Source organism: Salmo trutta, chromosome 29, assembly GCF_901001165.1.
Source record: "Salmo trutta chromosome 29, fSalTru1.1, whole genome shotgun sequence".
Taxonomy (NCBI): domain Eukaryota; kingdom Metazoa; phylum Chordata; class Actinopteri; order Salmoniformes; family Salmonidae; genus Salmo; species Salmo trutta.
This window is the reverse complement of record NC_042985.1, coordinates 11,927,971-11,955,746: the sequence shown is the minus strand read 5'-3', so window position 1 is coordinate 11,955,746 and position 27,776 is coordinate 11,927,971. Positions and strand designations below refer to the sequence as shown.

Below are 27,776 nucleotides of genomic sequence, written 5' to 3'. Positions count from 1 at the left end.
AAATACTTGGCAGGTGAAAACAATATGGTGGCTGCTCATCATTAGGCTGGCTTACACCTGGTCAGTCCTTTCAGATAAGAGCAATCAAGGAGAGGAGATGAGGATAGGAGCGGTTATGGAGTGGACTCTATCTGCAAGGACCCTGTCTGCATGGGCTCTATCTGCAAGGACCCTGACTGCATGGACCCTGTCTGCGTGGACCCTGTCTGCGTGGACCCTATCTGCGTGGACCCTATCTGCGTGGACCCTATCTGCGTGGACCCTGTCTGCGTGGACCCTGTCTGCGTGGACCCTGTCTGCAAGGACCCTGTCTGCGTGGACCCTGTCTGCGTGGGCTCTATCTGCAAGGACCCTGACTGCATGGACCCTGTCTGCGTGGACCCTGTCTGCGTGGACCCTATCTGCGTGGACCCTATCTGCGTGGACCCTATCTGCGTGGACCCTGTCTGCGTGGACCCTGTCTGCGTGGACCCTGTCTGCAAGGACCCTGTCTGCGTGGACCCTGTCTGCGTGGACCCTGTCTGCGTGGACCCTGTCTGCGTGGACCCTACCTGCGTGGACCCTACCTGCGTGGACCCTACCTGCGTGGACTCTACCTGCGTGGACCCTATCTGCGTGGACCCTATCTGCATGGACCCTATCTGCATGGACCCTGTCTGCATGGACCCTATCTGCATGGACCCTGTCTGCATGGACCCTGTCTGCATGGACCCTATCTGCATGGACTCTATCTGCAAGGACCCTGTCTGCATGGACCCTGTCTGCATGGACCCTGTCTGCATGGACTCTATCTGCATGGACCCTGTCTGCATGGACCCTATCTGCACGGACCCTGTCTGCACGGACCCTGTCTGCACGGACCCTGTCTGCACGGACCCTGTCTGCACGGACCCTATCTGCACGGACCCTATCTGCACGGACCCTATCTGCACTGACCCTATCTGCACTGACCCTATCTGCACGGACCCTATCTGCACGGACCCTATCTGCACGGACCCTATCTGCACTGACCCTATCTGCACGGACCCTATCTGCACTGACCCTATCTGCACTGACCCTATCTGCATTGACCCTATCTGCACTGACCCTATCTGCACTGACCCTATCTGCACGGACCCTATCTGCACGGACCCTATCTGCACGGACCCTATCTGCACGGACCCTATCTGCACTGACCCTATCTGCACTGACCCTATCTGCATTGACCCTATCTGCACTGACCCTACGCACACTCACTACACTAAACTGTATACACACCATATACACACTCCCCCTCAAAACCTACACACATTCACATGCACACACACACTTACACTCATCATTTCCTGCTGCTACTCTGTTCGTTATTTTACTCTTATTATTATCTATCCTGATGCCTAGTCACCTTACCCTGCCTTCATGTACATATCTACCTCAAATACCTTGTACCTCTGCACATTGATCTGGTACAGGTACTCCCTGTATATAGCTCCACATTGATCTGGTACTGGTAATCCCTGTATATAGCTGCACATTGATCTGGTACTCCCTATATATAGCTGCACATTGATCTGGTACTCCCTATATATAGCTGCACATTGATCTGGTACTCCCTATATATAGCTGCACATTGATCTGGTACTGGTACTGCCTGTATATAGCTGCACATTGATCTGGTACTCCCTATATATAGCTGCACATTGATCTGGTACTCCCTATATATAGCTGCACATTGATCTGGTACGGGTAATCCCTGTATATAGCTCCACATTGATCTGGTACTAGTACTTCCTGTATATAACTCCACATTGATCTGGTACTGGTACTCCCTGTATATAGCTCCACATTGATCTGGTACTAGTACTTCCTGTATATAGCTCCACATTGATCTGGTACTGGTACTCCCTGTATATAGCTTCACATTGATCTGGTACTGGTACACCCTGTATATAGCTCCACATTGATCTGGTACTCCCTGTATATAGCTGCACATTGATATGGTATTGGTACTTCCTGTATATAGCTCCACATTAATTTGGTCCTGGTTCTCCCTGAATGCAGCTCCACATTGATCTGGTACTGGTACTCCCTGTATATAGCTCCACATTGATCTGGTACTGGTACTCCCTGTATATAGCTTCACATTTATCTGGTACTTGTACTCCCTGTATATAGCTGCACATTGATCTGGTACTTCCTGTATGTAGCTGCACATTGAGCTGGTACTGGTGCTTCCTGTATATAGCTTCACATTGATCTGGTACTTCCTGTGTATAGCTCCACTGTCACGACTTCCGCCGGAGTCAGCTCCTCTCCTTGTTCGAGCGGCGTTCGGCGGTCGACGTCACCGGCCTTCTAGCTATCACCAATCCACTTTTCATTTTCCATTTGTTTTGTCTTTGGTTTTTACACACCTGGTTTCAATTCCCCCATTACATGTTCATTATTTAACCCTCTGGTTTCCCCCATGTTTGTGTGTGTGTTTGTTCTATGTTGATGGCTGTATCTGACGGCTGGTATTTTGTTGCCGGGTTTTGTATTTACGCCCGTTTATTCGTGGTACCGGTATATTTCACGCACCGTTGTATTGTTTCTATACTGGTGGTTTTTCGTGTATTAAATACCTTGTCCACTCAACTCTCCTGCGCCTGACTCCTTTTCACCAGTTACCCAAAGCCTTGACATCCACACTGATCTGGTACTTCCTGTATATAGCTTCACATTGATCTGGTACTGGTACTTCCTGTATATAGCTCCACATTGATCTGGTACTGGTACTCCCTGTATATAGCTCCACATTGATCTGGTACTCCCTGTATATAGCCTCACATTGATCTGGTACTGGTACTTCCTGTATATAGCTCCACATTGATCTGGTAATGGTACTTTCTGTATATAGCTCCATTCTTTATTTGATTTTATTCCTCGTGTGTTACTATTTTATTTGTATTATTATAAATTTTAAATCTCTGTATTATTGGGAAGGGCTCGTAAGCAAGTGTTTCATGGTAAAGTCTACACCAGTTGTATTCGGCATAAATTTGATTTGATTTGAGGACAGACAAGGGAAAAATCCTGAGACATACAGTATATAGCTCTTTGTGAGAGAACAGGCGGAGATAGGAAGGAGAGTGGAAAGATGAAGGATGGAGAGAGGTGGAGAGAGGAAGGAGAAAGGTGGAGAAAGGAGGGAGGGAGAAAAAGAAGGGGAGATGTGGAGAGAGAAACAAAATTACTCTTATCATCAAGAGAGGAGGAGTGATCTTTGTCCAGTGCTATAATTACAGCTGGCCAATGCCACTGTCACCTACGTGCCTCGTTAGTACAGGGCCCATCACTGCCACAACATGCTTTTTGTGGACCCTGATGTAAGAGAGGGAGGAGGAGGAGGAGAACACGAGGGCAAGGTGAAGCTGCTCCTAGGGTCAATCAATTGTTCTGTTTCTGTGATCTTAACTTTTTCTCTTCCTCTCTATCTCTCTCTGTCTCTGGCTGTCTTTTCTCTCCTCGTCTCTCTCTCCTCGTCTGTCATTCTGTCTGTCTCTCTTTCTCTCTCGCGCGCTCTCTCCTTTCTCTCTCCCTACCTTTCTCTCTCCCGTCCTCTCTCTCTCGCCAATTTTAATGTCTACAGGCCTATAACAGGAAGTGTGGAGATTTCTTTAAGGGTTTTGTTGTCAAGCAGAGTGCCAATCAACACACACACACACACACACACACACACACACACACACACACACACACACACACACACACACACACAGGTTTTGTGTTGATACCAGCTGTGTGGTATCAACAGCTAATTGGTAGATAGCAAGTGAGACAAGAGAAGCCATATCCAAATCAAATCAAATCACATTTTATTGATCACATACAAATGGTTAGCAGACGTTAATGCGAGTGTAGTGAAATTCTTGTGCTTCTAGTTCCGACCGTGCAGTAATATCTAACAAGTAGTCTAACAATTTCACAACAACTACCTTATACACACAAGTGTAAAGGAATGAATAAGAATATGTACATATAAATATAGGGATGAGCGATGGCCGAACGGCATAGGCAAGATGCAGTAGATGGTATAGAGTACAGTATATTCACTGCTCAAAAAAATAAAGGGAAGACTTAAACAACACAATGTAACTCCAAGTCAATCACACTTCTGTGAAATCAAACTGTCCACTTAGGAAGCAACACTGATTGACAATACATTTCACATGCTGTTGTGCAAATGGAATAGACAACAGGTGTAAATTATAGGCAATTAGCAAGACACCCCCAATAAAGGAGTGGTTCTGCAGGTGGACCACAGACCACTTCTCAGTTCCTATGCTTCCTGGCTGATGTTTTGGTCACTTTTGAATGCTGGCGGTGCTTTCACTCTAGTGGTAGCATGAGACGGAGTCTACAACCCACACAAGTGGCTCAGGTAGTGCAGCTCATCCAGGATGGCACATCAATGCGAGCTGTGGCAAGAAGGTTTGCTGTGTCTGTCAGCGTAGTGTCCAGAGCATGGAGGCGCTACCAGGAGACAGGCCAGTACATCAGCAGACATGGAGGAGGCCGTAGGAGGGCAACAACCCAGCAGCAGGACCGCTACCTCCGTCTTTGTGCAAGGAGGAGCAGGAGGAGCACTGCCAGAGCCCTGCAAAATGACCTCCAGCAGGCCACAAATGTGCATGTGTCTGCTCAAACGGTCAGAAACAGACTCCATGAGGGTGGTATGAGGGCCCGACGTCCACAGGTGGGGGTTGTGCTTACAGCCCAACACCGTGCAGGACGTTTGGCATTTGCCAGAGAACACCAAGATTGGCAAATTCGCCACTGGCGCCCTGTGCTCTTCACAGATGAAAGCAGGTTCACACTGAGCACGTGACAGATGTGACAGAGTCCGGAGACGCCGTGGAGAACGTTCTGCTGCCTGCAACATCCTCCAGCATGACCGGTTTGGCGGTGGGTCAGTCATGGTGTGGGGTGGCATTTCTTTGGGGGGCCGCACAGCCCTCCATGTGCTCGCCAGAGGTAGCCTGACTGCTATTAGGTACTGAGATGAGATCCTCAGACCCCTTGTGAGACCATATGCTGGTGTGGTTGGCCCTGGGTTCCTCCTAATGCAAGACAATGCTAGACCTCATGTGGCTGGAGTGTGTCAGCAGTTCCTGCAAGAGGAAGGCATTGATGCTATGGACTGGCCCGCCCGTTCCCCAGACCTGAATCCAATTGAGTACATCTGGGACATCATGTCTCGCTCCATCCACCAACGCCACGTTGCACCACAGACTGTCCAGGAGTTGGCGGATGCTTTAGTCCAGGTCTGGGAGGAGATCCCTCAGGAGACCATCCGCCACCTCATCAGGAGCATGCCCAGGCGTTGTAGGGAGGTCATACAGGCACGTGGAGGCCACACACACTACTGAGCCTCATTTTGACTTGTTTTAAGGACATTACATCAAAGTTGGATCAGCCTGTAGTGTGGTTTTCCACTTTAATTTTGAGTGTGACTCCAAATCCAGACCTCCATGGGTTGATAAATTGGATTTCCATTGATTATTTTTGTGTGATTTTGTTGTCAGCACATTCAACTATGTAAAGAAAAAAGTATTAAATAAGATTATTTCATTCATTCAGATCTAGGATGTGTTATTTTAGTGTCCCTTTATTTTTTTGAGCAGTGTACATATGAGATCAGTAATGTAGGGTATGTAAACATTATATGAAGTGACATTGTTTAAAGTGACTAGTGATACATTTATTACATCCAATTTTTAATCATGAAGTGGCTAGAGATTTGAGTCAGTATGCTGGCAGCAGCCACTCAATGTTAGTGATGGCTGTTAAACAGTCTGATGGCCTTGAGATAGAAGCTGTTTTTCAGTCTCTTGGTCCCAGCTTTGATGCACCTGTACTGACCTCGCCTTCTGGATGATAGCGGGGTGAACAGGCAGTGGCTTGGGTGGTTGTTGTCCTTGATGATCTTTTTGGCCTTCCTGTGACATTGGGTGGTGTAGGTGTTCTGGAGGGCATGTCGTTTTCCCCCGGTGATGCGTTGTGCAGACCTCACTACCCTCTGGAGAGCCTTACGGTTGTGGGCGACAAGATGCTCTCGATTGTGCATCTGTAAAAGTTTGGAGGCGTGAGTGGCCACGCAGTTGGAGGCGTGCATGGCCACGCAGTCATGGGTGAACAGGGAGTACAGGAGAGGGCTGAGAACGTACTCTTGTGGGGCCCCAGTGATCAGCGGGGTGGAGATGTTGTTTCCTACCCTCACCACCTGGGGGCGTCCCGTCAGAAAGTCCAGGATCCAGTTGCACAGGGCGGGGTCGAGACCCAGGGTCTCGAGCTTAATGACGAGTTTGGAGGGTACTATGGTGTTAAATGCTGAGCTGTAGTCGATGAACAGCATTCTTACATAGGTATTCCTGTTGTCCAGATGGGTTAGGTCAGTGTGCAGTGTGATTGCGATTGCGTCGTCTGTGGACCTATTGGGGCGGTAAACAAATTGGAGTGGGTCTAGGGTGTCAGGTAGGGTGGAGGTGATATGATCCTTGACAAGTCTCTCAAAGCACTTCATGATGACGGAAGTGAGTGCTACGGGCAATAGTCATCTAGCTCAGTTACCTTAGCTTTCTTGGGAACAGGAACAATGGTGGTCCTCTTGAAGCATGTGGGAACAGCAGACTGGGATAGGGATTGATTGAATATGTCCGTAAACACACCAGCCAGCTGGTCTGCGCATGCTTTTAGGACGCGGCTAGGGATGCCGTCTGGGCCGGCAGTCTTGCGAGGGTTAACACGTTTAAATGTTTTACTCACGTTGGCTGTGGTGAAGGAGAGTCCGCAGGTTTTGGTAGCGGGTCGTGTCGGTGGCACTGTATTGTCCTCAATGCGAGCAAAGAAGCTGTTTAGTATGTCTGGGAGCAAGACATCGGGGTCCATGACGGGGCTGGTTTTCTTTTTGTAGTCCGTGATTGACTGTAGACCCTGCCACATACTTCTCGTGTCTGAGCTGTTGAATTGTGACTCTACTTTGTCTCTATACTGACGCTTAGCTTGTTTGATTGCCTTGCGGAGGGAATAGCTACACTGTTTGTATTTGGTCATGTTTCCGGTCGCCTTGCCCTGATTAAAAGCAGTGGTTCGCGGTTTCAGTTTTGCACGAATGCTGCCATCAATCCACGGTTTCTGGTTGGGGAAGGTTTTAATAGTCGCTGAGGGTACAACATCACCGATGCACTTGCTAACAAACTCGCTCATCAAATCAGCGTATACATCAATGTTGTTCGACGCTATCCGGAACATATCCCAGTCGACGTGATCGAAGCAATCTTGAAGCATGGAATCAGATTGGTCGGACCAGCATTGAACAGACCTGAGCACGGGCATTTCCTGTTTTAGTTTCTGTCTATAGGCTGGGAGCAACAAAATTCAGTCGTGGTCAGATTTGCCAAAAGGAGGGCGAGGGAGGGCTTTGTATGCGTCGCGGAAGTTAGAGTAACAATGATCCAGGATTTTGCCAGCCCGGGTCGCACATTTGATTTGCTGATAAAATTTAAGGAGCTTTGTTTTCAGATTAGCCTTGTTAAAGTCCCCAGCTACAATGAATGCAGTCTCAGGATATGTGGTTTCCAGTTTACATAGAGTCCAATTAAGTTCTTTCAGGGCAGTCGAGGTGTCTGCTTGTGGGGGGATATACACGACTGTGATTATAATCAAAGAGAATTCTCTTGGTAGATAATGCGGTCGGCATTTGATTGTAAGGAATTCTAGGTCAGGTGAACAAAGGGACTTGAGTTCCTGTATGTTGTTATGATCACACCACGACTCGTTAATCATAAGGCAAACACCCCCACCCTTCTTCTTACCAGAGAGATGTTTGTTTCTGTCGGCGCGATGCGTGAAGAAACCAGGTGGCTGTACCGACTCTGACAACGTATCCTGAGTGAGCCATGTTTCCGTGAAGTAGAGAATGTTGCAATCTCTGATGTCTCTCTGGAAGGCAACCCTTGCTCGGATTTCATCTACCTTTTTGTCAAGAGACTCTACATTGGCAAGTAGTATACTCGGGAGAGGTGAGCGATGTGCCTGTCTATGGAGCCTGACCAGAAGACCGCTCCATCTGCCCCTTCTGCGGCGCCGTTGTTTTGGGTCGCCGGCTGGGATCCGATCCATTGTCCTGGGTGGTGGACCAAACAGAGGATCCTCTTCGAGAAAGTCGTATTCCTGGTCATTATGTTGGTAAGTTGACGCTGCTCTTATATCCAATAGTTCCTCCCGGCTGTATGTAATAAGACTTACGATTTTCTGGGGTAACAGTGTAAGAAATAATACATAAAAGACCAAAATACTGCATAGTTTCCTAAGAACGTGAAGCGAGGCGGCCATCTCTGTCAGTGCCGGATGTAGTGCAGATAGATTAGTGCAGATATATGCACTAATGACGACTATGTTGGCATGTTCACATAGACAGCCAACAATTTCCTTTTCCAGAATGGGATGGCAAATTACTCAGACATCTGCAATAACTACTGCCTGGTGTCTGTGTGTATTATTTCCTGAGTGATTGTCATGTCTATTGTGCTCTGAATGAATGACTCATAGGAGTAACTGCCCTATTGTCTTAGTGCCAGTTTGAGCTGTGATTTAGACAGTGCTTTAAGGATCATCCCCCTCTCTCTGTCTCTCTGTCTGTCTGTCTCTCTCTCTCTCTCTCTCTCTCTGTCTTTCTCTGTCACGACTTCTACCGAAGTTGATGCCCCTCCTTGTTCGGGTGGTGCTCGGCGATCGACGTCACCGGTCTTCTAGCCACCATTGATCAGTTTTTCATTTTCCATTAGTTTTGTCTGGTCTCCTTACACACCTGTTTCCTATCCCAGTAATTACATGTTGTGTATTTAACCCTCATATCCTTATCGGTGATTGTTTGTTATGTACGTGTTGTTGATGTATCGATGTGTGACGGGTTATTGTTTACCCAAATTATTTTTCTACGTTGGTTTTGGAGTTAGTTCTTTTAATAAATACTCCATTTTTTTTAACCACTTTGGTTTCTCCTGCGCCTGACTTCCCTGCCACCTACATACACGGATTATGACTCTCTGTCTCTCTCTCTCTCTCTCTCTCTGTCTCTCTCACTTTCTCTTGCTTTCTCTCACTCTCTACACATAGAAAACAAAGCAGTGTATAGTTTCTGTGACTGCTGCAGTGGAATGGTCTCGGGATCTCCTCTTCTTTGTGATGACGTGGATGTTGATTAAGGCAGCCCTCCACACCTCTTTGATTCCGAGTTTGGTTAAATGTGGAAGACACATTTCAGTTCTATGCATTTGACTAGGTATCCCCTTTCCCTCTATCTTTTTCTCTCTCGCTCTCCCTCTCTATTTCTCTCCCCCTTTCTCTCCCCCTCTCTCCCCCCCTCCCTGTGAATGACTGCTCTATATGTTCGTGAGAGTTTCACATTTCCACAGAAGGGTCATATTAGTGTGTAGTCCAAACTGTTGGGACCCTACAGACAGAAGTTGGCAGATCATCTGTACCGACTTCAGACGAGTCCCAAGACGCTTGTGGAGGTTGTAGAGTAAAACTGAGAACACCATCGTGTTCATGAGTCTCATCTTTCCATAATAGTTGTAGGCCAAACTGTTCGAATTCTACAGATGATTTTATGAGAAGACCAATTTTCGGGATGTCTCATGGTTTGACAAACTCCGCTCTAGCACAGTCAACTTTCACCACAGATGCAGAAGTGCGACATAGGCGGATGCGGTGGATTGAGATGCATCCAACACAAAAAAAACAGATACTGTATGTCTAGTTTAAACTGACAGATTTTTATGGGGATTTTTGTATTATGCTAATTAGATTTCCGCGGGGGTGCGTACATCGACTTGAGGGGGTTAACTCTTTTAGGAAAGGTTTTTGGGTATAAAAACATCTTGTTCATCTTATTAACTGCTAATCAAAATTGTGATTAGTTGTATTATCTGGGCTGAAACAAAAGCTTGCACACCTTGCTCTCTTGGGTTGGTGACCAGTGATGTAGAGTAGATGGATGCGTGCTTGTTCATCTTATCAACTGTTCATCATAGTTGGGTTGGAACAAAAGCCTGCACGCCAGTCCAACTGGGCACAGACGTCAGTTCTAGGTCTAGTTTTTATTTACATTTCGTTGAGTTGTCAACTAATGTGAATAAAATAAAATCACCATGTCATTGGATTTAGGTTAAAAGTTGGATTTAGGTTAAAACACCTGGGGATAGGGACTGACAATCAAATCAAATCAAATCAAATTTATTTATATAGCCCTTCGTATATCAGCTGAAATCTCAAAGTGCTGTACAGAAACCCAGCCTAAAACCCCAAACAGCAAGCAATGCATGTGAAAGAAGCACGGTGGCTAGGAAAAACTCCCTAGGAAAAACTCCCTAGAAAGGCCAAAAACCTAGGAAGAAACCTAGAGAGGAACCAGGCTATGAGGGGTGGCCAGTCCTCTTCTGGCTGTGCCGGGTGGATATTATAACAGAACATGGTCAAGATGTTAAAATGTTCATAAATGACCAGCATGGTCAAATAATAATAATCATTGTAGTTGTCGAGGGTGCAACAAGCACGTCCGGTGAACAGGTCAGGGTTCCGTAGCCGCAGGCAGAACAGTTGAAACTGGAGCAGCAGCATGACCAGGTGGACTGGGGACAGCAAGGAGTCATCATGCCAGGTAGTCCCGAGGCATGGCCCTAGGGCTCAGGTCCTCCGAGAGAAAGAAAGAAAGAGAGAAAGAGAGAATTAGAGAGAGCATATTTAAATTCACACAGGACACCGGATAAGACAAGAGAATACTCCAGATGTAACAGACTGACCCTAGCCCCCCGGCACATAAACTACTGCAGCATAAATACTGGAGGCTGAGACAGGAGGGATCAGAAGACACTGTGGCCCCATCCGACAATGCCTCTGTTATGATGGGGATTAACAATGGGGTCCATAAAGTGCTGAAGGAGTAGTATAGCCTCAAATATCTGGTTCTTATTCATTGTGTGTTCCACTCTCTGCAGCTTGTTGTAAGTCCTGCTTCCAATGACACCATCTCCCGTAGTGTGGAGTACTTGGTACGAGAGACTTTTATAACTGGTTTTCAGTGTCTCCAAAGTGCAGGGAGGCCTACAAGGCCATATATGAGACCATCAACTGTGGGGAGAAACCTTTACAGATAACCAAGGTCTGTGCCACACGTTGACTCTCCATTGAACCTGCGGTTTCACGCATTTTGGACCAGTGGGAGGAACTTAGGCTGCATTTCGCAGTCACCAAGTCCAGTGAACACTGCTACATGGCTGAGGTTTTATACTCCATGTACAGTGATCCTCAAAACATATTGTATCTGACTTTTTTGAAGTCAGTGCTGGGTGAGGTACAGTTGGCCATCAAGGCTTTTGAGGTAGAGCAAGTAGATCCTCTTAAGCTACTTGACAGCTTGGTTAGCCTGATCAAGTCTGTGAGCAGCAGGGTGCTGAATCCACTGGCAAATGTTGATGTACTCAAAGGGCCAATAGATGGATACATCAGTCCCAAACCGTACCTTGGTTACCTTTTTGAGTCAAAGGCAGCTGAGCTCCACCTTGCGCCTGAGGATGAAAACAATGTCCGAAAGCGGTGTGTAGCCTTCACCATCTCCCTCACTAATGAGTTGAGGGTGAGACTGCCAGACAACATTGAAGCATTGCAGTACATGACAGTTTTCAATGTGGAGGAAACTCTAAAGCACAATAAGAGCCCTGGAGAAATAGAAAAAATAGCCAAGCTCCTTGGCTACTCCCCTGCAGAGATAGACGAGATTGTCCAGCAATGGCGTGCCATCCATCTTAGTAAATGGAATGAGACAAAAAACACACTGGGCTTCTGGAGTGAGATTTGGAAGTTCAGGGATGGAGCTGATATCAACCCGTTTCAAGAACTTGCCATGGCTGCTGTGTCTGTGTTGTCCTTGCCACACTCGAATGCTGAAGTCGAGAGAGTATTCAGCCAGATGAGTATGGTAAAACGCAAACATAGAAATCGGATGTCCTTGCAGACCCTTAACTCCATCCTGTACATTCGATATGGTCTGAAGCTGTCTGGTGAGGCTTGCTATGAGCACCAGCTGCCTGATAATGTTTTGCAGCATTTTGGCACATCAGCTGCTTACTCATTTAAGTCAGCTCCCTCAGTTGCTGAACCTGCCATAGAGAGCCTTGACCAAAATGACGATGACCCACTCTTTCTATGAGCCAGCACAGCCTGTGTGTGTGTGGAGGGGGGGCTGAAAAAAAAAATATTAACCTGAATTAGAGCCAGACTAGTTAACATAATTTTCTCACATTGCCATTGACAGTTTTTTCTATTGTCTCTTTTTGGTCCATTTAGATTGTTAATGTAGATTGTATACAAAAAAAAATCAAAAATGTTATGGTTAAGAATGTTCATGTTTTACTGTGACTTGTTGTAGGCTCCTAAGGGTTAAAAATAAGGTTAAAAACCAAACCAAATTAAGAAAACTAAACTTTTTTTTTTTATATAAAATAAAAAATTAAATAAAAAAGTAAGTAACTCCGCCAGAGTGTCTCTTTTGGGTCATTTTTGCCGGTCCCAAGCCCGGATAAAGGAGGAGGGTTGGAATTGTGACATTAAAAAATACAAGAATCAACAGAAGAAAGTTAATTTGTAGTTTTTTTACTCAATTTTTGTCTCCCCCAAGATGTTATTCCTCTCTCCTACAGCATCCATCACAATTACATGCACATGGCCATTTATGCAAATTAGGTGATGATGTCATTTAGCGACTTCTAGCGACTTTTAGGACAGCCAATAGCTACTTCCCTTACTGAGGAGTTGGCAGCACTGCATGATGTTGGATAAAAAATGTCATGACAGGCCTGATGGAAGCAGGACATCTGTTGGTCACCTTCCCTTGTGGACAAAACAAAATAGGCTAGACAAGGTGGGATCTTTATTGTTTTTTGTCTGTAAAATTATGCGAGAAATGGCAGTGGAAACGGGTTTACAAGCAAATATTGATATAGTAACCATCATATCCAAGTAAACTTCAAGTCACTCGATGATGTGTTGTGTGATCCTCCCAATATGACTCGGGAAAGTATGGTCATCGCTCGATGAGATGCAACTTTGTCAAATTAATGTCAGATTTGACATTTCGTAGCATGTTTGGAGAAATTAAGCAACAGGTTAGGATAATTAACGTAGCAGGTTAAGATAATTAGATTAAGGTTAGGAAAAGGGTTTGGTGCTTGGCTGCCATTTGACATATAAAAATGATCTCGCTCTTTTGTCCATAATCATTTAATCATGTAGTAGGCAATACCTAGCCAACAGCTGCTAGCTGTTGGCTAGAGCAGGGTTTCCCAAAGTCGGTCCCGGGCACCCCCAGCTAGCACAGTGGATCTGGGCTGATTCCGGCTGAGAGTCAGACTCGGCCGACGTCATTTGGCCAGAGTCTGGCCCGCCTTCGGCAGTATTAGTTATGGCTAGGATGCAGGGATTGAGCTCATGCCGATTCCGGTGTGAGTTATCTGGCCCAAATGTATTACTTGGGGCTCGGGCCGATTGTGCCTACTCTCTGGCAGATGATTACACGGGCTGCTTTATATAATTAACATTTCATTATTTATTTATTTTTCCATAAAATGGTAGTTCAAATAGAATGGATACGGAAGACAACTAAATTTAGATTTCAGCTTTGAAAGTCATTTTGCGCAGCCGTATTCAGTATGGCTACTCGTTGAGTTTAAACAGCCCCCTGGGTGCACGTTTTCAACCTAGCTAATGAACAGCTGGAACCAAGCTAATGAACAGCTGGAACCTAGCTAATGAACAGCTGGAACCTAGCTAATGAACAGCTGGAACCTAGCTAATGAACAGCTGGAACCTAGCTAATGAACAGCTGGAACCTAGCTAATGAACAGTTGGAACCTTGCTAATGAACAGTTGGAACCTAGCTAATGAACAACTGGAACATAGCTAATGAACAGCTGGAACCTAGCTAATGAACAGTTGGAACCTAGCTAATGAACAACTGGAACATAGCTAATGAACAGCTGGAACCTAGCTAATGAACAGTTGGAACATAGCTAATGAACAACTGGAACCTAGCTAATGAACAGTTGGAACCTAGCTAATGAACAGTTGGAACCTAGCTAATGAACAGCTGGAACCTAGCTAATGAACAGCTGGAACCTAGCTAATGAACAGCTGGAACCTAGCTAATGAACAGTTGTAACCTAGCTAATGAACAACTGGAATATATCTAATGAAAAACTGGAACATAGCTAATGAACAGTTGGAACATAGCTAATGAACAGTTGGAACCTAGCTAATGAACAACTGGAACATAGCTAATGAACAGCTGGAACCTAGCTAATGAACAGTTGGAACATAGCTAATGAACAGCTGGAACATAGCTAATGAACAGTTGGAACCTAGCTAATGAACAACTGGAACATAGCTAATGAACAGCTGGAACCTAGCTAATGAACAGTTGGAATCTAGCTAATGAACAACTGGAACATAGCTAATGAACAGCTGGAACCTAGCTAATGAACAGTTGGAACCTAGCTAATGAACAGTTGGAACCTAGCTAATGAACAGCTGGAACCTAGCTAATGAACAGCTGGAACCTAGCTAATGAACAGCTGGAACCTAGCTAATGAACAGTTGTAACCTAGCTAATGAACAACTGGAATATATCTAATGAAAAACTGGAACATAGCTAATGAACAGTTGGAACATAGCTAATGAACAGTTGGAACCTAGCTAATGAACAACTGGAACATAGCTAATGAACAGCTGGAACCTAGCTAATGAACAGTTGGAACATAGCTAATGAACAGCTGGAACATAGCTAATGAACAGTTGGAACCTAGCTAATGAACAACTGGAACATAGCTAATGAACAGCTGGAACCTAGCTAATGAACAGTTGGAACCTAGCTAATGAACAGCTGGAACCTAGCTAATGAACAACTGGAACCTAGCTAATGAACAGTTGGAACCTAGCTAATGAACAGCTGGAACCTAGCTAATGAACAGCTGGAACCTAGCTAATGAACAGCTGGAACCTAGCTAATGAACAGCTGGAACCTAGCTAATGAACAACTGGAACATAGCTAATGAACAACTGGAACATAGCTAATGAACAGCAAATGATGACAAGGGTGGTGTCTCAAATGGCACCCTACATCGTTCACTACTTTTGGCCAGAGCCATATGGGTTCTGGGGAAAAGTAGTGCACTACAAAGGTAATATGGTGCCATTTGGGAAGAAGATTACATCCACTATTGCTGACTGATTAGCTTGTTGTGCATTGAATTACCTTACTGACGAGTGACAACATTTTTAACATTGTTCTGTTATTAAATGTTCAATCTATATTAGTTACTGATATTCGATGGTCATCTCAATTAATCATAAAGATATACCAATTGATTCCTGAAGAATATGGGGGCTCCCGTTTTGGGGTGGGGGCTCCTGTTTTTCTGGAAAACATATAATAGATTGTGGCTTTAAGATATGAATAACTTCAACGTAAACAAATGATTGAATATAAAGCATCAAACGTCTTTTCAGTAGAAAAGAAAGAAAACATAAAGAAAACATGAAGAAGACGTCATCAGAACTAATCCAATTACATCCTCAGCGCTCTGCAACAACTGACCTTGAAAGCGAGGGAGGTAAACTTTAGATTGCGTAACATGCCCCGACTATGTTTATTATTCTCTTATTTTTCTCCAACTCCCCCTTTTATCTTTTCTCTCAAATAACTTTGCCTTGAATCCTGACCCATTTCATGTTCTCAGGCTGCTGATAAGGTCTTCCTGTCAAAACCAATCTCCTCACTTTTGGGAGATGTTTTTTTTCTTGTGCTTTAAATTTCTCTCTCATCTCTCTGTCCTGTCAAAATCTGGTAATCTCTTTCTGTATTCTCTCTCTCTCTCCTCTCTCTCGTTAAAACACTCTGTATATTTGACATTATCTGCGTCTTCAGTGCTGATGCATAGTTCAGAAAGAAAGAAAAAGATGGCCTCTTTCACAGTCGAGTGGGTGGAGGCTGTGATTAATGCTTAGCTTTGACAGCTACCGACATTAAATCATAACATTGAGATCTTTAAAGCCTGCTTAATAAAGCCAAACACCATCTGTTGAGATGCTAAATGCGTGGGGAGGTAAAGTGTGTTTATAGCTGTGTGTTTGACAATGCTTTATTATTCAGAATAATACACGTCAAATAGTCGTCAAGAATGGAATGGCATATCATAAGAGCCTGCCTTGTTGGAATACATAGACTTGTTAAATTGGGTTAAACAGTTGTTCCCTGGCCTCTTTCTAATAATGGCAAAAAGGAAACAAGCAGCAACTCATGACAGAGAGAGAGAAAGAGAAACAGAAAGAGGGACAGCGAGAGAGAAAACGGGAGAGATACCTCAATCCACCCATTCCTTGTCCTCTCATCGGCCCTGAGGCAAACGGAGCAGTGCCGGGTTCATTGGATCAGTGCACATGTGTACACTCAGACCACCTCCCCTTGTCGGCCCTGCAGTCTCTCAGCACTGGCCTTGTGCGTCATCTTGAGGTAATTGAGGGTTCCATGTTCGGAACCTTTCTGTCAGCCTCCACATCTTGGTATTATTATTATTGTTCCTAAAAAGAACACGCTTATTTCTGTATTTGCACTATATGGAAATCTTGGCGTCACAGGAGGTTGGTGGCACCTTAATTGGGGAGGATGGGCTCGTGGTAATGGCTGGAGCAGAATAAGTATCAAATACGTCAAACACATGGTTTCCAGCACCCTCACAACCCCTAGTTCCAGTGGCTATGGACAGTAGTAAACACACACACACACACACACACACACACACACACACACACACACACACACACACACACACACACCTAAGCATTATGGGATGTTAATTGCTTAAAGGAAATTTAGTCCCATTTGTTCCATTCAGGCCATTATAATGAGCCGTCCTCCCCTCAGAGCCTCCTGTGCTTGGCGTTGAGTGTGACATTAAACTTTTGTAATATTAGTGAAAATCTTCCTCTCCTTCCCTTGGCTGCAGCCTGCGCAGAAGTACGTACATGCACACACACATACACAAAATCACACACATGCTGTACATGCACACACACGCACACACACGCACACCCACACATTCACAAACACACAGACACACAAAACACACATGCACACACATGTGCACACCCACACACCGCAACCTTTTTTAATTCACATAACCTTTCACATTCAAAGGTTAGGGCTCTCCACAGCACATTAAACACATGTGACAGGAGAAGTGACACGGAAGAAAATATCATAACATGATAAACACAGCGTGTTGTGGTTAAGAAGACAAACAGTCACAGACTGACACACACACACACACACACACACACACACACACACACACAGACAGACAGACAGACAGACAGACAGACAGACAGACAGACAGACAGACAGACAGACAGACAGACAGACAGACAGACAGACAGACAGACAGACAGACAGAGACAGACACACAGACAGACACACAGACAGACACACAGACACACAGAATAAAATAGTATGGATTTACTATCAAAATAATGTTTTCAATGAAAATACAGGTAACTGACAAAATAACGGAAACACTTGAATAAATGAGGAATACAGCGTATATTGAAAGAAGGTGCTTCAACACAGGTGTGGTTCCTGAGTTAATTAAAGGAAAACTCCACCCAAAAACTATCTTGGAAACTTGAGTGCTGACAAGCAAAACACTTTGGGACTATGTCAACAATGGACTAATGAAACAATTACCAAAATATCATTTTTGGGTGGAACTTTCCTTTTAGCAATTAACATCCCATCATGCTTAGCCAATATTTAAAAATTCCCAGTTGGCCATTATTTAGATATGGCTAGAAGAGATCTCAGTGACTTTGAAAGAGGGGTCTCAAAGGAACATAGGGGGTTTAAAGGGTGTGTGTGTGTCTCAGTCACCAGATCTCAACCCAACTCAACACTTATGGGACATTCTGGATCAGTGCCTGAGAAGGCGTTTTACATCACCATCAACAAAACACCAAAATGAAGGAATTTCTTGTGGAAGAATAGTGTCGTATCCTTCCAATAGAGTTTCAGACACTTGTAGAATCTATGCCAAGGTGCATTGAAGCTGTTCTGGCAGCTTGTGGTGACCCAACGCCCTGATAAGACACTTTATGTTGGTGTTTTCTTTATTTGGGCATTTACCTGTATATCATTTATTGTTATTTGAATATGTTGGTAACCGTTTTATAAAAGCAATAAGGCATGCTTTAACATGAATATAGTCAGTGGAGGCTGCTGAGGGGAGAACGGCTCATAATAATGGCTGGAACGGAGCAAATGGAATGTCACCAAACACCCGGAAACCATGTGTTGGATGTATTTGATACCAATCCACTGATTCCGCTCCAGTCATTGCCACAAGCCCGTTCTGCCCAATTAAGGTGCCACCAACCTCCTGTGAGTCACAGGTAAATTAATTGACTGGCTCTCCAATTTGCGTCAGGCCGAATAACGCTGTTCACCTATGACTATATCCATGATATAGCACTGCCTCTTGTGCCTTACTGCTTAATTCATTTATTTGGTTTTAGAAACACCCCTCAAGATGAATCAGTTCTGTCAAAATTCTAAAAAGCACTATCACATCTGAGTTAGCTTGTTGCAAGTGTGGGGGAATCATTTAAAGAAAAGGAGAAACCTGCACACTGCTCTTCCCAGTATCACTTCTGTGCCTCTTTAATCAGAAAACATCTTCAGCTTGCAGAAAGGGTCTGGAAAACATTGATTACCCCCTAAAACGTTTCCCACAAACCAGGGTTGTATTCACCCATGTAAAACTGTCAGAACAAAAATTGTAGACAATTCCAAATAAAATTTCCTCCCACTTTTATAATAGCAATCCTTCAAACCCCTGTTTGAGTTAGTTATAAACCAAGTGAGCCGTAAGTAGATCAGGACAAACATTAGCCAACCCCAAGACATAGGAACTGACTAACGGCAAGTTTCATTTGACATTTAAGTAATGAAACTTCCCCTGAGAGCTCCATTGCTAATCACACTGAAGGTGTTTGCGTTGAGTAATACCATGAATATAAACTTTATTCCCCACTAATTACCTTACCTCCCATCCCTTAAAATAACAAGCATTTATGGAAATGTCATTCTGACTCATTGTAATTCTGATTAAATTCAAAGAAGCACCATCTACTCAGATATTGCCTTTGGACTTATTTTCCCCTGAAGGTAGACTGTGACAGGCAGTTGAACTGGGTCATGTTCATTAGGCACCAAATCGAAGAAAACAGACTGAAAAGGGGAGGGACAACCTAATGTTGTCCAATTAGAAACACTTGTTTTCATTTTCCGTTGCTACCGGTACCTTCATTCATTTACCACAATGTTGTTGCTATGATAATGTAACCAATTCACACTAACATAATTGCTTACTTTTGTTCCACGATTAAAGGCTCTGACTGGCCATTTGAATGGGTTATTTCTGACTAAGATGCTTGTGCCATCTTTCACCCATTTATAAAGTCACATTGACATTAGTTCATTAACCCTGGCAAGGGAGAGTTGGGATCTACAAAAAACACATTTCCAATTTCCTCATGCATATTAATACACACTTGCACATGTGTGAAATAGGACAAATATAAGCACCCATTGGATACTTATAGAGAGAGCAAAGGTCATGATATCAATCTGATCTGAGAACAGACAGGTCATGTGACTTTCTGCCAAACTGGAAGACTTGCTCACTACACACTCTGAGATTCTCAATTGCATGCTCCTCGCGTCCTCTCTCTCTCCTCATCTCCTTCTCAAAACCCAATGGAGGAGAAGGTCAGAGGGTTTTGAAGAGGAAACAGGACTCAAGGAGTATGCAATTTATATCCTATAAATGTAGATCTTCTAAATAAAAAAAGGATAATCTCTCCTCTCCTCAGGAAAAAGATCTCCCGTTCTTTCCCGTTGATTTGATTTCAGTCCAGTCCCTTCTTAGCAATGCAGTTGAAGGAAATTAGACATGGAGCCATTTAGAGTATTGAAATACCATTGGACCAACCACAGGGGTAAAACCGCAACAATCAATTGCCCGCAGACACCTCTACTCCATTCACTCACTTTATCGATCATTCTCCACTGATTCACTAGGAGAAACCTAAGCCCTCATTATAAAGTCCCCGTCCAACAAGCCTCCAAAGTAATTAGAGACAGTAAATCCTTTATAATCGAGGGAGAGGTGTTTATTAGAGTTCCTATAATGACTTGCATTATTCACGTAGACCCAGGTATTGAGGTAATGTCTTACAGTCACATTAGAATCATTTCTGGGTTTGGGGAATTACCCCTGGCCCCAGAGGTTGTTAGTGACCTGGTTTAATCTCCTCTACTTGGCTTTGATGGAAGACCATGGCTGCACGTTCCAAATGGCACCCTATTACGTACATTGTGCACTACTTTTATCTCGGCCAAAACTAGTGCACTAGGGAATAGGATGCCATTTGGGCCACAGTTCACGTTTCAGACTGCAGAAGCTTTCTGTCTGGTGGGAAATAGAGTCGGACGGACGGCGCCCAGAGAGAGAAACACAAGAACAAAGTGGCCATTGATTAAAGTGAATCACATAATTAAAACCAAAATGTCCTAATTTGCTTTTGGCGAGTGAAAAAAGCAACAAATTGGACTTTGCCAATTCCCATTAATTTAAAGTTTAACATAAATAAATGAAATAAAACATAATAAAAGGTAGACCAATACTTCTGCCGAGCCTATTATAATTGGTATATACAGAAAATTATTTAAAATACAGTAAGGGAAACTTTAAACATGCATGCACAGTCACAGCATAATCCTAAAACGAATTTCTCCAGTGTCAGTGATATAGATTCTGTATCCCGTTATATTCTCTTATGTTCTTAAAAGGTAACTTCAGTATTTTGGGATTTTGTATTTTAATTAACTTCTCAGACAAACAAATGGATAGCATTTTTATGTCTCTGCCTGCAGTTTGAAGGAAGCTGAAGGTAGCACATTGTTAGCTTAACACAATTGCTGAAAGTCTATGGGTATCTACTAGCCAGCTCCTTTCAAAAGCAGGGAAAAACTTAAATGTACCTAAAGCATGACAAAACTGTTTTGTCCAAATAAGTAGCTCTCATTTGTCACTTTTTGTCCTTTCTTGTCAAAAGTAGTTTTCCTCAACATTTGACATCTTTCTAACCTGATGAGACCCAGCAAAATACATTTTTAAATGTTTTTTTTGTTTGGGATGGATTTTTTTATACATATATTTATTTATTTTGTATTGTATGAGCATCGTAGTAGAAATAAGTAATCGTTTGATAGTAAATCTGAAAACTGTGGGTACAGTAGGCATAAACATAGTTGCTAGCTCTGCTGTCCCCTATTTAGCTCTCATTTAATGTGAAAAAAAGATTACACTGCTCTGAAAATTCACCAAACTATTCCTGGGATAATTGCTTACTAAAGCAATTTTAATAACAAACTCACAAAAAATATAATTACACAATAACACACACCTTTCTTCATACCATAAAATATGCTAATTGTGTTGGCAGCCATTTTGAAAAACCAGGAGGAGAAAATTATCCAGGTCACACATATGATATCACTGAAAAGCCCAGAATGTCCTCTCAAAGGTACAGCAGTATTTAACACAGTGGCATGTATGGCCTTAGAGATGCGGAACAACAACGAATGTCCGCTAGAGAGGACATAAATGAATTGCTGGGTCTCAGGATGATATCATTCCTCTCTAAGTTCACGAACATCTGGGGATTTCCCTTTAGGTTTAAGGTCTATTTTATAAACAAACAGCGCCCTCTATTGGTCAAAAAACAGAATACAGCAACTCAGTCAGACGATACAATGAATAGCAGCAGCAGTAGAATTAAAACCAATCACTTTTGAAGATGGATCAACCAAAATGTAATGTTCTTAATATTTGAGAGAAATTACTTGGTTTGTAAAGCCTTGTTTATAAATCTCCTACTTTTTAAGATATTAGTATTGGTGAGCAATTAGTGCTTTTTGAGGTGGGTTCGGTTTCGGTTAGAATAGATTATACAAAAATAATCATGGTTTTCTGGTTGACACAAAAAAAACATGATGGTAGTGACTGCAAATTACTGCTAATACCTTATTAACCATAATTTATTCACATTACTTTACTTTAATAAAATATTTCAGTTGCTGTGTATATTACATTTGTTTTATTTGATGATTTCATTCCAAGTCTTTATAGAGCTGCTGTCTATGTAGTCTGACAAAATGTTGTATTTCTTCAAAGTAAATAAGGCATACTTTTATGACTGCTGAATACCAACTATCAATCACTTTGATAATGTATTTTCAGGTAGTAGAGACACCTAGTGAAGCAAAAGCTGCGTTATTGTCTCTTCCGTAGCAGGCGTAAAAGAAACACAGTCAGACAAGTAGATGCACAATGGATTATGGTAATTGAAGTTAATTACCACGTGTTATGCACTAAACTATGTAGAATATTGGCCTGTTGGAAACTACAACTCCCTACTACATCACACAGTTCAGGCTCGATCTGATTTATCCATAGAGAAACTGTGTAACGTGTGCAATGAGCTCACAGAAAAAAAGGAACAAAATGGAATTAAAATAATTGAACCAACGCCGGTCAATTAGCTGTTTATAAACCGAAAAATAACCAACGTTTCGGTTATTCGCTCAGCACTAGATATTAGAGCAATGAGCTTGAAAGGATATGTTATTCTATATATATCAATAATAACAGTATATAGAACTATTGAATATGATTGCAACTATCTGCTCTACTTACAGTATGTCAGGTTAGAAAGAAACAAAGTTATGTCATAAAAGTTGACATAAAGTGAAGAACTTGAGAACTTAAATACAATACACACAATACAATGCAGGGCTCCCGAGTGGCACAGCGGTCTAAGGCACTGCATCTCAGTGCAAGAGGTGTCACTGCAGTCCCTGGTTTGAATCTGGGCTGCATCACATCCGGCTGTGATTGTGAGTCCCATAGGGTGGCGCACAATTGGCCCAGCGTCGCCCGGGTTTGGCCCGGGGTAGGCTGTCATTGTAAATAAGAATTTGTTCTTAACTGAATTGCCTAGTTAAATAAAGGTTACATTTAAAAAAAGTGGCAGTGGTGTCACAGAAAGGGTACATTCATTAGACTGAAGCGTTCATATACAGTATAACAGACAGTTGTGCCTCCAGCTGAACTAGCTGTCACAGAGTGCTGTGCAGCATGTGGAGGCCTGGAAGTGGCTGATGGATAGTCTTGCCAATCAGAAAAGTGAGCCAGCCCAAAAGGCCTGGCCACGGACCACAGAAGCAGCAGTGACAGAGGAAGAAGCCCACCACCGGTACATCAGATGAGGCGTCTGGCAGATCACCCAAGCGCTTCCTCAGTAGCCCCCTCATCCAGAAAGAAAAGGGATGTAGTCACTGCTGTTCACTCATACTGATATGGATACATCAGAACTGCAGTCAATTCTGTTTCAATTCTGGAAGTAAACTGAAATTCCCATTCTAAACGTACTCCTAGAGAGGCATTAAGGAAAATTGGAATTTAAATTATAGTTTACTTCCTGAATTGAAAAGGAATTGACCCCAACCGAGGCAGACAAACATGACATTAGTCAGTCATGTGTTTTTATTTACCATTTAGATTTGAGTTACATTTATGTAAAAGTAATGATTGTCATGAGAGATTAGAAGCACAGCACATCAAAATGGCCCTGATAGCAAAAGAGCAGGGTTCTTCAACCTTTTCTTGCCCAGGGACCCCTCCCAGGCAAACTGGCAACCCAGGGACTGCCATCATTATGTTAGCAAAACAATTTCACGTCTTGTATTATCATCAGGTGAATGATAATGACAAGGAGAAGTAGTTAACAATTTAGAATGAATACATTTGGTAGATAGTTTCCCATTATTTTGATCTCCCCACATTATAATCAAAGATACTGCTAACTAACCCAAGATACACCACCGGTGAACAAGCAAGGAGGTGGGCAGAGCCAAGCACGAGCTAGTGCGATCCTATTGGTGTGTTCTAGCAGGTATTTGCATATTACCATTAGGGAAAGCCTACTCTCTGAAGTGTGCATGTGCAATAACTCCATTTGCCACATCACTCCCAAAACATGTTTTTTCTAACATTTAGAAAGGGTCAAGTCTACAAAACATAGTGCACTCTGTTCGCAACAGATTCTAGTTTTGGGAGCAGAAAACATTTGCAGAATATTGGCCAAGTTCAATCTAGCTCCATCTCCAACTTCACGCCAGTGGACTTCCTCTCATCACCATATTTGGTGGTGAGTGGACGTTCTAAATGGATGCTTCAGATTTATACATCCATTGAAACATCTGTCTCCTACTTCTATCTGTGTTATAATGGAAGAGGAAGTGTAAACTCTAACATAGTCTATTAGCTAGAAAGGTAACTCCAAACACATTTCCACTAAGAGCAGTTATAGCTGGTTAAACAAATGTGTTGGCAAAAATGTATGTTCAAGTCAAGAAAGCTTACCAGCAGCCTTTTCACGGGTGCTTTTACAAAGCCTATGTTAGATACTGCAGTGAGTGTATTGGCCCAACGAGTGTAATTTGGTCAATATTAGGAGTTGAGAAATAAAGTTGAGAAAGAAGATATTCTCTTATTTTCTACTGTAGGTATGCAAGTCAAAATGTGTTTATTTTGTTGTTACTAGCGATATTCATAAAAACATTGAAATATGTTTAGTTTTTTTATTGATATTTTCGTGGACCCCTGGTTGAATACCTCGGCCGTAGATATAGGTATATATTATATGTAGGTAAAATATCAGCTCTGAATGGAGTGACTGAGTAAAAACCAACTAGCTTTTATTAAAAAACAATAATGATCCGGACCAGGAAACACAATCAAAAGAATGTTGGCTCGTACTGATCAGGGGTGAGTTTCCCAAAAACCTAAAGATCATGTTTAGCATTAAGATCATCATTCCTTCATTGCCTACCAATCTTAAAGCTATGTACTGTGTACTGTAGTCGTAGTCTATTACCTCATCAGTATAAGACATGAAGCCTCTTTTTCCTCTTTACTGTTGTTCCCCTCAGGTGGACTGGGATAGCTTACAAATGATTACATCTGTGAAAAACACTAAAAGACACAAACTATAAAATATGAAAGATTATCTTGCTGAGCCACCCTGTTATGGCATCATACCTCACATACACATTTGTAATCTAAGGTGCTTTATATTGCATTTATGTCACACTGTGAACAGGTTTGTCCCTCAGGCACAATCACATGACAAATTCTTCCTATCTATGCTCCCGAAGAAACAAGAAAGGGAAATGTATTCAAAATGCCTACAGTCCATTCACTTTCAAATCCAATTGGATTTTTCAAATGGATGCATTCTTTGTTATTTCAAAGCTCAATCTGCTCACTATGATAGTACAGAAGGGTATTACATTACTTTTTAGACACAGAGGCTATACAGTACCTGATGGATCATTTGCCTAAGTTACTTTCATAAGAGCCCAGTGTAACAGTGTAGGTTCCGTCCCTCTCTTCGCCCCAACCCGGGCTCGAACCAGGGACCCTTGCACGCATCAACAACTGACACCAGCAGGTGTTATTTGAATGGTTTAACGTTTGCTCAGAGATTACAATGGATCATCGAAAGGCAGTGCATGATGGGAAACCAACTCTAACAGGTATATTAATACATAATGTTTGTTTAATCTCAGATCGATGTGTAAGAATACTTTCTAGAATTTTTTCAGCGTGACTTGTGATTAAAAGGCATAGTTAAAACCTTTTAAAGGGATCATTTACATTTGTCAAAGTTTTTCAGACCTCAAACCTTATCTAAAGAGTGAAGCCCATATGCACGTCATCTATTGTGTAGGTAGATGTACACCAGGATACCTTGCCATCCCAAATGAATAGTAATAAATGTATACCATAAATCCAATATTAGGACATTCTTAGCAACTGAGTGTACATTTCCCTTGACCACCAGCAGAGGACAAAATCTGCTTTCCTTAAGTATTTATTTTGTATAATTCCATATAATTTGGTTAAATGACTATTATATAAACTTTAAAACATTAGACAAGAAGAGCTAAGGGTCTATCTTTTCCTGAAGAAATTCTGCTGTATTAAAACTTTTCTCGTTGTTGACAGTTGTTTGTGACGCAGTTACGCAAGATTATGATTCTGGCTTTCTGAGATTACATTAAAACTCATTAACCTAATTAGACTCTACATGGCATTGAATTACAGGCTGCCGCAAATGGCATCCTATTCCCTATCCCCTATTTGGGACGTACTCATGTAACCGATGTGAAATGGCTAGTTAGTTAGCGGTGGTGTGCGCTAATAGCGTTTCAATCAGTGACGTCACTCGCTCTGAGACTTGAAGTAAGGTTTCTCCTTGTGCTGCAAGGGCTGCGGCTTTTGTGGCGCGATGGGTAACGATGCTTCGTGGGTGTCAGTTGTTGATGTGTGCAGAGGGTCCCTGGTTTGAGCCCGGGTTGGGGCGAAGAGAGGGACGGAACCTACACTGTTACACTCACAGTCTTCTTTAATTCCATTACAATGTTTACGAAAGATTGGCTTATCTCATCCTATGGAAATTAAGAACACAATGTAATTAAACTTGCCACATGTATCTGTGCTGTAGAAATGGCTTTGAAAATTGAATAACCATATTATCCAAGTCACGCACCTCAATATCCGAGGGCTGTGCAATTCAAGCAAAGCAGTTCTTGTTAAATGAATTCAAAATAAAGAGAGTCTTACACTCTTTGTATAAACTCCCAGTAATGTATTGGGTAAACCACCAACGTTTCAGCATCAGCTTACCTTCTGCAGGGTCTTTTCTTGTTAAATGCCTTGTCACCAATGAATGAGAGATACTCTGAACCTTTTTATCAATATATGTGGCATAAATGTCGAGAGCTCTCGGGAGAAGTATTGCGTCTAAAGGGAAGCTATAGTATTGCCTGCTTAGAAACAGAATGGGCAGAACATACATTTCATATGAATTTCCAAAACACAGGGAAAAGTGAAGAGTGAAGAAAGAAGCCTTACCGTAAGTGACCAAATTCTTCAATTGGTCATTTAACTTTTTACGGATACATTTAATTTATTTCATGCGCCATAAGAGATGCAGAAAACTGTTGTTGTCAAAAGGTTCACAAACCACCAGCTTATCAGAAGTTAAGTTGTTGGATGATGGTGGTCTTGTGAACCGCTGTGGTTTAGACCTGCTTGAAGCTCGCTCTTCTCTGGGGTGGGACTGCAGTATGTGGACAGCATTGACTTCTGTCAATATCTTCACCGCTTCCTTCTCACAGTAGCTCTCCAGCTGCATCTTGAGTTCCGAGACAGATTCCTTCACTGTCTTAAAATCACAACCTTGGTTAAGGATGGTGGCAGGTAACTCTTCAGACACAGGGGTGGTACTGTGGTCTTTGAACCTCTGAAGGAACTGGATGTTGTCCTCAGTGTGTGAGAACTGCTCCATCTCAGCATGTCTCCTCCTGAGCTCAGTCACTTCCTGCTCCAGTTGCTCCAGGAGTCCTTCAGCCTTCTCCTGGGCTCTGATCAGCTCCATCACTTCAGAATGCCTTCTCTCAATGGAGCGAATCAGCTCAGTAAATATCTTCTCACTGTAGTCCACTGCTGCCTGTG

General features: G+C 42.9%; 1 protein-coding gene across 1 annotated transcript; it reads left to right on the top strand.

The window, feature by feature from the left end:
* Nucleotides 1-150: 150 nt before the first annotated feature.
* On the top strand, nucleotides 151-25,200 carry LOC115167489 (keratin-associated protein 4-9-like). The gene is made up of 2 exons (XM_029721935.1): nucleotides 151-1,048; nucleotides 25,187-25,200. Exons 1-2 carry the CDS (start codon nucleotides 151-153, stop codon nucleotides 25,198-25,200), a joined length of 912 nt encoding a protein of 303 aa, XP_029577795.1.
* The last annotated feature ends 2,576 nt before the right edge of the window (nucleotides 25,201-27,776 follow it).